Source organism: Nelumbo lutea, chromosome 1 (genome assembly GCF_056320005.1).
Source record: "Nelumbo lutea isolate HS-2025 chromosome 1, American lotus-T2T, whole genome shotgun sequence".
Classification (NCBI taxonomy): domain Eukaryota; kingdom Viridiplantae; phylum Streptophyta; class Magnoliopsida; order Proteales; family Nelumbonaceae; genus Nelumbo; species Nelumbo lutea.
Genome location: NC_142684.1, coordinates 101,788,015 through 101,801,325, shown reverse-complemented (window position 1 = coordinate 101,801,325; position 13,311 = coordinate 101,788,015). Strand labels below are relative to the sequence as shown.

At 37.3% G+C, this 13,311-nt stretch overlaps 1 protein-coding gene across 7 annotated transcripts; it reads left to right on the top strand.

The window, feature by feature from the left end:
• The first annotated feature begins 2,064 nt into the window (after positions 1 to 2,064).
• LOC148876457 (cyclin-T1-3-like) lies at positions 2,065 to 12,187 on the top strand. Of its 7 annotated transcripts, none has more exons than XM_088966886.1 (10): positions 2,139 to 2,376; positions 2,919 to 3,047; positions 3,262 to 3,316; positions 3,923 to 4,048; positions 6,255 to 6,592; positions 8,828 to 8,909; positions 10,426 to 10,560; positions 10,653 to 10,828; positions 10,954 to 11,105; positions 11,339 to 12,187. In XM_088966886.1, exons 5-10 carry the CDS (start codon positions 6,354 to 6,356, stop codon positions 11,905 to 11,907), a joined length of 1,353 nt encoding a protein of 450 aa, XP_088823012.1. In that variant the 5' UTR covers positions 2,139 to 2,376; positions 2,919 to 3,047; positions 3,262 to 3,316; positions 3,923 to 4,048; positions 6,255 to 6,353; the 3' UTR covers positions 11,908 to 12,187. The 7 variants fall into 7 exon arrangements, with proteins under 7 accessions (XP_088823016.1, XP_088823014.1, XP_088823010.1 ...); XM_088966887.1 differs by having other exon boundaries at positions 3,255 to 3,316; XM_088966888.1 differs by lacking the exon at positions 3,923 to 4,048 and having other exon boundaries at positions 2,075 to 2,376.
• The last annotated feature ends 1,124 nt before the right edge of the window (positions 12,188 to 13,311 follow it).

Here is a 13,311-nt window from a genome sequence, read left to right as displayed (position 1 = left end):
AAGTTCAATGTGTCTTTTGACTGTCAGAATTACCAGAAGATCTTCTCAAAAAGATGCGCTAAATGGGCCCTTAATAGATCATCTCTGTTTCTAACTGCAAAAAGTTGAGATATTGAGCAGTGGAGTGGAAGATCCATTTCATTTAACTTGGACTTAGGGTCTCTTTGGCCAACATTGAGATCTCGGTGTGAGGAAATGTAGTTTGCAATTTGTAAACAAAGCATTTTTTTTTTTATCAACTACCTTAACAACTCTTTAAAGAGAGTTGTTTTGATAGCATGAAAAGAGTACAGATACAAATATGTAGAGCGCAAAACGTTTAATTTTGTATTATTTTATATGTATTTATATTGTACATATTTGTATTTATACTCTTTCAAACTGAGACTTATGTAAATTACACTTTGATTTGATGCTGATAATATTTGAAAAATGCTAAGATACGTATAGGGCTATAACCGAGAAAACTTTGGCTTTTGGGGGCAACAGCCTAGGCTGTTAGTAAAGTTTTTAGGCATGACATGTCAACCCATTCAGTCCCGTATTTTCCCTTTGGTCAACAGAATATTGTGAGCAATTTGTTCTTTTACCCTATCCATGGTAACGTGTCATCTCCAAAAACGTTCTCAACAGACCACCGACAGTCAAATTTTTTTCCCTATAACCTATTCTACAATGGTTGAGAGAAGGAGAAGGAACCTTGTTAAAAAGGGCTTTTCAGTTTCGTAGGATTTTTGGTGGGTTGCAATATTGATAGCCTGGGCTTTTCAGGCAGTCGTTGAGGATATTTAAAAGGGAAAAAGGAGAGTTCAAATCACCTGCCAACACCTTATCACCATCATCTGACACCGCACATCACATATTCATATATATTAGGTTCCACTTTTATAGTGGGTCTCAATTTCATGGTGAGATTTGTAGTGTTAGTTTGTTAAATCAAGTTGGTAGGGGGTTGGAATATGTTTTGTTGACAGGAGATCTCATCTCCGAAAAAGAAACCTGCTTTGGATAGTGATCTATTACCAACAAGATGTTTCCAACACTGTCCCAATACGCCACTGCAGCCACACATTGGGAACATCTCCCTTCTCGTTCATAGGGAGAGATGCTCCCGATATATGGCTGCAATAGCAGGTTGGGACGATGCTATGACTGTATTGGTAGCTGATCTGAATTCACCTGCTTTTGCCTGATAGGGGTACTCATGGTCCAATTTGATGCAGTTCGAAGAAGATCTCAAGCCAAACTAATAAAATACAGTCTGAGAATTTTTCAGACCAAATCAAAACAGTTTGTGTATGGAAATTAAATCAAACAAAACCATTTTATTATGGTTTGGTGTGATTTCTAATTTAGTTTGGACTATTCTATTGGGCTTTAACCCAATTAGAAAGTCCAAACAACATATATGTTTGTTTAAGGCTTAATTTGGAAAGAGTACATATACAAATACAAGATTGTACACTCTATATATTTGTATGTGTACTCCTTTCAAACTGAGCCTTAGTTTGGGAATAGTACAAATGCAGATATGTACATGCAAATACAAGGTTTAGAAATACTGTATGCAAGATTTTGCATTCAAAATTGTATTTCAACTCTTCCCAAACAGAGCCTAAATAATAAATTTGGTTATAATTTTAATCATCAAATATAGTTTCAACTTTCAAGAGTTCTTTACCTATTATTAATTAATATAGTTTGGCTTGGTTTCTTAAATTTCAGAAAGCTGAACTGAAAACAATAAACCAAAATTTTAAAGAATTCCAAACAGAACCAAACCATTTTTATGACCAGACCAAAGATTTGGCGGTCTGGACCGTTAACACCCTAGTACCAGATGCCAGTGTGACTTAAGACAACTTTGCGGAGTTGACATGGCAATTAAATTAAATACTCAACTCGGCAATAATAGACAATAATGGGCCAGGATAAGCTTGGCTACAAAATGGGGTCCCGACCAGAACTGCTCTGAGATGCAATGCGACGAAACGATGTGTCGTCCAGTCCAGTCCAGTCCAGTCCCAGTCCAGCATCAAAAGCAATACGTGTTAAACGTGCCTCAACTCAACTCCCCCAGGGGCCAGGGTCCCAGCGAAAGTTGCTTAAAAAACCGACCAAACTCCAAAACAGACACCTATAATTCATTTTCAATTGATGATGCCATGCATTTTATTCGTGACTCGGAAGCACAAAAAAGTCTTCTTCGCCTCTTCGCGGTGAATTGCCTTTGCCTACCCACCAGAAAAAAACAACCGACGAGTTTCTGTGGTTCTCTAGGGTTATCCCTTTTAGGGTTTATTTCTAAATTGCAATCTATCTTACCCACCCTCTGCGAGGACGTCAATCGATCCTGTCGAACCTAACCAGTCCCCGGTATTTGTCCTTTTAATCTTCTTCTTCTTCTTCTTCTTCTTCTTCTTCTTTTGTCGCATTTTACTATGAAATCTGCTTCGAGGTCTTGACTTTTGGGGAAAAAAAGGATGCTTGACATCTCCATGAATCAAATCATTCTCGGTTTTTCTTGAAATTGTTGAATGCTTGAATTCTTGTTTGGTCCGTCATGAATGCTGGAATTCTTGTTTGGTCCGTCAGGACCTTCGCTAATTTTTTTGTCAACAATTTCTGTTTAATTCATGTTTGCTACTTTAAACTTTCTTAGGTTGAACTTGAAACTTCAATTTGTTTGCCGGACCAGGGGTATAGCTAGTTTGATTTGAACTTTTGTATGGTGATTAGAAAGTTAGAGCATTCTTTTTGTCTGGATGTTGATTGGTTTCATCTATTTAGGTGTGAATATATGTTGTGGTTCCTTGATATATCCGATGTTCTCTATTAGCATTATGCCGATTTTGGGTCCGCTTCAGCTTGAGCTGAAACCGGCATTCTTACTACTTACTGGGTTTTTCATCTCCCAGGTCAATTCGGTGTTTTATCAGAATGAAGCCACTCTTACCTGTTTGGGGTTGACTCGAATCTGTACTGAATCCAATCAGCTACCGTCCCTACAGGGTCCTCTTCTCGTTTAAACAATAGAGGATCTATAGGTAAGCGCATTAGTTATAATTGCCGTGGAGACAAATAATGGACTGTTGTTGCTGTCCGAGGTCTTTGTAATTGACATCTTTGGTTTTGCAAGGACTAGAGTCGAGAAGTGCTACCTATGTTGTATTTAAAATGCTAAATAATATAGTGTCTATACAAGGTGTTCTTTTCTTTCCTATTGTTTTTCTTACCAAATGGTGGATGTTGAGGCTGTAGAGGAGACACCTGGGCTCGAATTCCAGCAGTCACTCCTTAATTTTAGGTTTATAAAGTGAGTAAGCTCTACTATTTGTAGTGAAATGACCTATACTTGCTGTCTTCTTTTCATCAGTACTAAAATTTGCCATGTCTTACACATTCCTCAGAAGGCAAAATGATTCCTTGAAAAAAAATGTTAGCAGTTTGAACAGGAAAAATCTGTCTGCTTATTGTTGGAAACTGCAGAAAGAAATTAGATATTGGATAGCAATTTCAGCAGGGAAAATCTCCATGGTTATTGATGGGGAATATTCAAAACTTTTGGAACCACACTTTTTGACAGACTTATCAAAAAACCATACTTTTTGACAGTAATACACCGTAGTACTTTACCTTTTAAAGAAAAAGGGGGACCCCTTAATTTTTTTTTTTAAAAGGTAAGGTAAATATTATTTAAAAGAACCAGAATACAGAGTACAATTGGCCCCTCAGTATAACTGGGGCCTAAAACCAAGAAAACATTACAAGATATTACCAGCCAAAAGCTGGGCACCCAAGACCCTTGGTTGAACCCCTTTCACAGCAGCAGTCCAAGAGACTAACTTCCCAAAAGTGAAGGAGATTAGTTGATCCACTCCATTATGCTTATTCTTGAAGATTCTGCTGTTTCTTTCCGCAGGAAAAGAGTTAGCAGAGAATACACCAGACTTTATCAGCAGGAAATTCAGCTTGAGAGCCACTTACTAGGTACCCGGCAAAAGAGTTAGCAGAGAATACACCATCAGTACTCCAATTCCAATACCAGGTATCTTCTTCCATCTGGTTCAGGTTCTGGTTGGACAACAACTCCAACAAATTAGAAACAAGGTCCAGTTCCTAATCCTAAAAGTTTCTCCTAAAAGAAGGGAACCATACCTGGATGTTGCCCCGGATCTCACAGAAGTCAGCCACCAAGCTATCTTGATTCTCTGCAATTTGGTACAACTGAGGAAACAACTCAGCTAAAGATTTCCAAAACTTTACCCTCTAACTATTTCCCAGCTTAACCGAAAGACCCCTATTTATCAGGGGGAAGGCTTCCATGGTTGCCTTCCAGATGGAGCACCCCAGAGAGGTCACCGAGGCATTTGTCACCCAATCCCCATAGTCTGTGTTGTATTTGGCTGCAACCAAACTTCTCCACCAACTCCCTCTTTCTTTACCAAATCTCCAGATCCATTTGCCTAGAAGAGCCTTATTAACAACCTTCATTTTCCTAACCCCAAGACGGCGAGACCTCCTTTTCTTTTAGGGGCACAAACCTAATCCCAACTAACTAGGTGAATCTTCTTCTCCTCCTCCTACCCTTTCCCACAGGAAATCTCTCTGCAGTTTTACCACTTTTTGGGCCACTTTCCTTGACATTGGGAAGAGAGACAGGAAGTAGGAGGGCAGATTTGGGCCACCTAAGGATAGGTATTTTGATTTCCATGAAGCCAACTTCTTTTCTGATATCTCCAGCACTGGCTCCCACACTAAAGCTGATGTGCATTTAGCTCCCAACGGAAGCCCCAGGAAAATAGTTGGCAGGAAACCAACTTGAGAGGCGAGAACCTCAGCTAACTCTTGAATATTTTCTACATTTTCCACTGGAATTAGTCTACTTTTGGCCCAGTTGACTTTTAGACTTGGAACTACCTCAAACCAGCAAAGAATCCCAAAGAGCACACCCAACTGTTTGACATCAGCATCAATAAAGCAGAGGATATCATCCGCAAATTGGAGCAATTGGGACCCCCCCCCCCCCCCCCGGTGTAGTTTCAAAGCCTTGCCACAGATGACAGACCCTCATTTCCCACCCGGCCCACAAAGGCTGTTAATAATTCCATCACACAAATAAACAGGAGAGGGGATAGGGGGTCTCCTTGTTGAAGACCTCTAGAGCTCTTAAAGAAACTAGCCGATTGACCATTCACTAGGACTGAAATTTTAGGAGAAGTGATGCATACCTTTAGGCTGTGTTTGATTTTAAGGAAAAAACGTGGAAAGGAAGGGAAAGGTAGGGAATCCTTTACAAGGTTCGTAAAGGTTTCCCTTCCTTTCCATGCCTTTTCCTTCAAAGTTCAAACCAAACATGGCCTTATCCAATTCCTCCATCTTTGCCCAAAATTCTTTCTTTCCAATACAAAGTCCAATCCAATTAATGTGATCGTAGGCCTTTTCCAGGTCCAGTTTACAAATCAGCCTAGGTTTTTCTTTCCTTTTCCTTGATTTGAATCAATCAGCTCATTAGCCACCAAGACACTATCCAACATTTGTCTTCCTGGCACAAAAGCAAACTGATTTTTTGCAATCATTGAGTTCAGGACCTTCTTTATCCTCTCAACTAGGACCCTTGGCTAAGATTTTGTAAAAGCTGTTTAACAGACTTATTGATCTGAAGTCCTTTATATTTGTAGGTTCCTTCACCTTTGGGATTAAAGAAATAGAAGTAGCATTTAGCCTTCTTTCAAGAGTAGCATTCGAATGGAATTCCTGAAAATCTTTCAAGAGATCAACTTTTACCATCTCCCAGCACTTTTTATAGAATAGGTTTGTGAGCCCATCCGGCCCTGGAGATTTATCAACTAACAAGTTTTTTATCACTTGCTAGATCTCTTCCTCTGAGAAGGGAGCTTCTAACTCTCTTTGTTGAACCTCTGAAGTCCTATTCAATTCCAATTCAAGAGGGGAGGGGTTCCCTTAAAATATAAAGTTCAGTAGTTCCAGAGAGGTCTCAATGGTTCTCTAAGTGTACATGCAGCTATGCTGGAGATTCTGTTCAACTGTTTGGTTGTTCTGTTAAGAATACCATAATGAGTATAGACCATCATATGATCTGATTCTTTGTATATATATATATATATTGTTTTATTTAAATTTTTATCTATCTATTCTCAAAGATATATTATTGCTTATGTTGTTCTTTCTGGTCTAAGTGCATCAAAATCTCTATCTATAACTTGTAACATTCTTTCCCCTCCCTTTTCTAGGAAGTTGGCTGGTCCCTTGCAAACATCTCCTAAATAAGCAGGTTCGACTTGAGATAATTATATACTCTTCATTTCTTCTACTGAGAAGAGAAGGTGACCATGGCAGGACACCTGCCAGGGGATCCTTCTCAGCATGGGATTACAAGAGATGGAGCTTATATGATTTCACGGAACACACTTGAAGTGCCTGAGTGCAGTGCGCCTAGATGGTACTTCACCAGACAAGAATTAGAAGACAATTCCCCATCTAGGAAGGATGGTATTGACTTTAAGAAAGAGGCACAGCTAAGGAAACTATACTGTTCATTTATTCATGATTTGGGCAAGAAGCTTAAAGTGTAAGCCCTTTTCTCATATTTACTTTTATTTGAACCATGTCTTTGTGATTGTCTCTATGTATCCTGGCTCAGTATTACATCTTTTGTTGTGCTTGAATATTTTTTCATGGCTCAATTGCATGTTGTAAAATATGATTTTGTTTATGAATAACTATAAGGGGTTTGACTGTGATACTGGAAAGAGATGATACCAGAAAACTTATAACCAATCGACCGGTATCATAAAAATGATATCCAATCAGGTGGTATTCATCAAAATTCACAGTGGGTTGGTCAAAGCTCTTCTGGTATCATACCTTTCTGGCATCATAGGTTTACTCCAAGTCCCTAACTACAAGTTGTAGAAGATGCCTGAGAACTTATTTTCCTGTTTTCAATCGGTTCCCCCAAACCTCAATGCAGGCTGTTCTGAAGATCTAGGCATACTTCTACATGAAATTTAAACTATCAAAGTGGAATTCAAATTTAATAATACTTTTTTTTTATCTGGAACTCAAGAAATTTTATTAAGGCTTAAAGAAAAAAAAGAGAATACAACAAGAAGTTAGGAGAAAACCCCTTTGCCTCCACCCTATTAACATTGAGCCCAAAACAAATGATGTCTATGTATTCCTTGCTTAGCTAATCCATTCGTCAAACCGTTAGCAGACCTCCTAATATTCAAATTTAATAGTACTGGAGTTTCATTTGTAATTAATTATCTTACAATTGTGAGGGAATTCTTTAAGAGCTGAACTGCTTGTTCAAGGCCTCAGTCCTCAAGATAGCATACTTTTTCAGGCTGGAACAATCTTTTCATAGAGGATTATCAAGTGGTAATATGATGGATATCATCTTCTGAGGATGGGCCTTTCTCCAAGATTTCTGCTCAGAGAAGAGAAGTCTTTTAGCTTGTTCCCCAACGATCTCTCTTGCTAGAGATTGTGTGGGTAGATTGGATCTTGTATGGGGCGATCTTGGTCCCCCGATTCAGCTGTTGAGCTTACACATTTTTGTAGCCTCTGTGATGCCATGTCAGCTATATGTTGTCCTTTTGATTGTACTCGGTCTGTTCGCTGCCATTAATCCCTTCTAATAAGAGGGTGGGGTTTATTTTCAACTTGGATTGGTAAAGTTTTACTATTGATTGTCCTAACTTATTGTTCTGGACTACAATCTTTTAAAGAAAGTAATCTAACTTTGATTTAACTAGAAAAAAGGAACAGTGATGCATGGGATTAGATCAACCCGTGTAAATTGAATGTTCCAAGGGAACAGAGAGGAAGAGTGATAGGGCAGGATATTTGATAGAAAAGTAAGTCCAAGAGAGACAATCATGGCTTATGATGGTGGCTACTTTATTTTTGTTCTGGACTATAATATTTTAAAGAAAGTAATCTTACTTTGATTTAACTAAAAAAAAAGGAAAAGTGACACATGGGATTAGATCAACCCATGTAAATTGAATGCTCCAAGAGAAAAGGAGGAAGCCTGAAAGGACAGGATATTTGATAGAAAAGTAGGTCCAAGAGTGACAATCATAGCCAAAGCAAAGAGTCTCCTCATCCAATAGACCTCTATTTTGAAGGAATGCCCACACTTTCGAAGACAAATGTCACCTACTGAGAACTTGTGCAGAAAGTTTGAAAGAACTCTTTTGAACTGAGCCTTGATCAACAATCTCTTTAAGGGTTTCAAATTGAAACATTTCTCGTATCATTGGTTTCCATCGTATTGGATGATAGTTTTTCTTTGTAATGGCTGCTTTTAGTTGTTGTCCCCAGTAGACCGTGGAGGAACCCTCTTCCTCTGCATCTTTATTTTATTTATATTTACATCAGTAATGAATTACAATCACCTTACAAAAAAAAAAAAAAAAGAAAAAAACTTGGATGGCAGTATAGGAGGATTCATGTGACCGAGCAAAAGTAGTTGGTTAAGGCTTAGTTGAGTTGTACTGGCCTACTGGGTTGTGTAATAATGTACCCTTGATTTATTTCATAAAAATTAAAAATTTTGTTGAGCAATGTTTGGTCATCTGCATTCTAGGAATGTAAAATGATGTATTTCTTCCAAGAACACACTGAGCTTTCCAAAAATGTCTAGGGTAATTGTCTACAGCCATCTGACTGTTATTATCTTATGTTACTTGCTCTTTGAAGCAAACATTCTCCATCATACTTGAACTTGTTTCTTAGTTAGTATTCACGCTGTTTATGCAATGAACAAACTGATAAATGTTTCTTTATATTGCAGACCACAGTTAACAATTGCAGCAGCTTTGATGTTGTGCCATCGATTTTATCTGCGCCAGTCTCATGCAAAAAATGAATGGCAGGTTTGTGCTATATTTTTGCTCTTACAATTTCTTGTGCAGTTGTTTGTGGTTAGGACTTAGGACCTTAGGCTCGGTTTGGGAAGAGTACAAATACAAATATGTACAGTGCAAAACCTTATACATTGTATTTCTAAACCTTGTATTTGTACTGTACATATTTGTATTTGCAGTCTTCCTAAACTGAATTTTGTGTTTTTAGGAACAGTCACATTTTACTTCATAAAATAGCTATGATGAATAAATGATTTAGGTATGAACATTCTATTGGTTTCAAACTGAGAAATACCTGTGAGAAAACATAGGCTGTGGAAAATCAGCCAGGCACCTGCATCATAGGATAGTTTTTTTTTTTTTTTAACTCATAGAAAGTTGCTTCACTTGCTCAAAATGTGATGCATAGGTTTAGACAACACTTATTTTGTAACAAATATAGCAATAAAATATATTGAGCGTTTATTCTGTATTATTTGGTAAGCATGGTTTACCTTATACACCAGCAGTACTTAAATCGAAAGGTTACAAGGATAAAATGGATGTTAACATTATTCTTTCTTGAAACTTCTCTCTTAAAGCCATATGAAATGCTCATGAGGAAAGAATATCTGCCTTCGAAACATGCATCGCTTGCTTGTACTTCATTTATGCCTAATTAGCATGGCACACTTTTGGCAATGCCTGGTTTCAAGACACATTGAGGCTTATGCTTCAAATACCTTTGAGATATAATACATCTTCAGAATAGTATGTAAAATTTAGTTTAGATATTGGGGGCAAGGCTTCAGTGATGATGATGAGATCATATTTATGAAAGCTGCTATCTTGATATAACTATCACACCCTTTTCATTGTCATCTTCCTTGTTGCGCGTAAATTGGCTTCAGCATCATGGATTTTTCTTTCTGCAAAATCTTTTCTGTATCAAACTGTTGCTGTCTGTCATGTTCAATGTCCCTATTTATGTTATATGTTATCCAGACTATTAGTTTCTGGCGGATTAGTAGATTTGTATTGTTTAGATGGCTATCCAGATTTTTTTCTGTTTGGACAAGAAATTCATCATATCCAGGAACGAGTCTTTATGAAGTATTTAGGTCTCCTAAATTATGGCTTTTTTCTACTCTATGAATGCCTAGCCTTTTCAAAGTTTTGCAGAGGATCTGAAAATGGCTGTGCTGCTACCCTTCTTTAGGTAAGTTTCTGCAGCAAGTGGAAAATTAGGTCACCATATATTACAAACCTAACACTTGAATATTTTTTAAACTATTAACATAGAAATCTGAGAAACAAAGTGAATAACTATTTTACTTACAATATGTAGCTTTCTCACATCATAAATTTTAATTTCCTTCACTATGAGATTTTATAAGAATTTAGATAAGATTAGAAGATCCTGGGAAAAAAAAATTCCAGATTATGGACCACTGGTTGAATGAAATAGCTAATCTCATACACTAGTGGGTTATTCATCATTTCTCAAATAGTTGAATTAATGATCTAGCAATGCACATTTTTGCAGACAATTGCAACGGTGAGCATGTTTCTTGCTTGCAAAGTGGAAGAAACACCACGTTTACTGAAGGAAGTTGTTATTGTGGCTTATGAAACCATGTATAGAAGGGATCCTGCAGCGGCACAAAGAATTAAACAAAAAGTATGGCATATGAGTGTTTTTCTATATTGTTGGATGCCTCTCTAATGAAATTTGAGATTGGCTTATAGTCCCCCTTATAATTATTATTATAGGAAGTTTATGAGAAGCAGAAAGAATTGATTTTAATAGGGGAGAGACTTTTGCTTGCTACTATCGCATATGATCTTGACATCCCACTTCCATACAAGCCACTTGTTGCAGCTTTAAAGAGATTGAAGATTTCTCATAATGATCTTGCCAAAGTGGCATGGAATTTTGTGAATGATTGGTAAGCTTTCTCTTTTCCTTGCCCATTGAATTTCTTGTTCTTTACTTTTTGCCTAGCCTTAAATTCAGCTTGTATGCTTCTTCATCATTTTTTATCTCTGAAAATTCATTTGTTGGGATGTGTAGGCTTTGGACAACTTTATGTTTGCAGTACAAAGTCCATTATATTGCAGCTGGTTCAATGTTCCTTGCTGCTAAATTTAGCCAAGTGAAGTTGCCCTCAGAAAAGGGTAAAGTTTGGTGGTTGGAGTTTGATGTTTCCCCTCAACGATTAGAAGGTTCTTTTCCACTTCTAACTTCACAAGTTTATAAAATAACATCATATTTGTCATTATGTAGATGATGCTTGATGTGCCCAAATTGATCCATCAACTCAAAATTCTAGTCAAATTTATGTAGTCTTAAGAGGACATCCTCCATTATAAATGTTTCATTTGTAATGTCTTTCTGATTTGTCAAAGGGAAAAATTTGATAACTAGAAATTCCTCATGATTTTTTTTGTCCTTTCAGAGGTTATCCAGCAGATGCTTGTGTTGCTGGAACAGAACAAACGACCAATAATGCCTTCTGTTCATGGGAAAGAGACCCAAACTACTGTTGTCATGGAAAAAGCAGTATCGGATAGTCCACAATCATGTGTTTTAAGTGGGTCTGTCATAGCTTCAGCTTCAAGCAATGGCTCAGATAGAGAGGCTGGTGGAGATGCTAACCTTGATGGCCAGAAAGGCACCTGTGTTGCTGGTAAAGAAGAGGCATTACAATGGCGGACAAGTGATTGTGGAAGCATGAACAGTGTTGTTGAGGATGGAAGTATGTCTGATGGAGAGGTTCAGGCAAAGATAGAGGAATCCAATAAGACTTTGAGTTGTCAGATTGTTTCGGTTAATAGGGGCCTTGGTAAATTTGACAAGGATAGGATCAGAGAGGCAATAAAGAAGAGGAAATCTGAAAGAGCTGCAAATAAGGTTGCAGTTGCTGTAGATGATGATAAAAATGAAGATGCCTGGATAGTGAGAGAGCTGGAAAGGGGGATAGAGCTCGAGTCTGCACCCATGGAGAAGAGACAAAGGTCGGTGTGATATGTGGGCTGCACCATTTCCTTCGCCTCGCTTTTGTTTAGTGACTATCGACTGGAAAAATCTAGTCATATGGTATACTAAGGTCAGAAACGGAGCCGATTCTTATTCTTATTCATCATTTCTACTGCTCGTTTAGTTTCAATTGTTGTATGTATGTAGGTTTGGTACAATGCTATGTAATTTGCCTTTGGCCCTCAATTTATTCAAGTCGGGAAAAATTTCCCTTTGTAATTGTTTGGATATCATTCGATCTACTGGAAATCCCTCGTTCTTTGTTCCACTGCTTTGCACTTTCCTTGTGCGTTTGGTGCTCGTTGGTTTGTGCTTGTATGTTCATTGCATCTGTTTTACAGGGTTTACGTAGAGAAAATTGTCAAAAGAGAATCTGATCTATGATGCAGGAAAGGTTTTGACCAATCAAAACAAAATCCACCTGATTGTTCACCACGTAAATGGTTTAGTTTTTCCGGTACGGCATCATAGTCAAATTGTTCGGTACAGCTTCAATGCTGGCGTTTTGCCATGCCTATAAAATGATTAATATTAATCCTTTCTCAGTCTCTTATTCTCTACGTGGTAAGAAGACACTACATCTCGGAAAAGAGAAACCTTTTATCTGTCCAGTCTCTCTCCATGTGATACGTTGGTCTGCAAAGCCATGCTTCCAGCACTGGTACTGTTGCATCCAGTCCGAAATCCGAAATACAGAAACTAACATTGTAGACAGCACAGGCTGTTGAAGGAGATTTCTTCCACGGCATCTGAAGTCCTCACCCCTTAGGGTGAGCACTATTCCGTTAACATCGAAAAATCGAACTGAAAATTTTGGTTTTAATTTTTTAGTTAAATCGGTTCAGTTAATTTGGTTTTTGGTTTCAATTTTTATAATTAAAAATTTGGTTAACCAAATTAAACAAACTTTCTACTATTATTAGATAATATATAATATGTAATATATTATATATTTATATATAATCAAATAAAATTTGATTTCATAATATATATATATATATATGTAATAGAGTGTATATTATTAAAATTCGGTTTTAACTGAAATAATCGAAAATCAAATCAAAATTTTTGGTTTTTCTATAATTCAGTTTCAGTTTGATTTTTATTTTTTTTAGTTTGGTTTTTAAAATTTTGATTTCTAACTGAATAAACCAAATGTTCACCCCTACCCACCCCGCAGAGTCGAGTCTATACGTGAATTGATGAATTGGTTACCAATTTGTGACATCTTGTCGAGTCCATAAATATTTATAATTGCTATGATACTTCACATCAAACAAGGCAGGGGCTCACCTTAGAATGTTCATGATTACTTGGGTATTATTTTCATTTATCGGTATGTTTTGGGGAGTTTGTTGAATGGGAAAATTGTCAAGTTTTCTGTATTCTTTT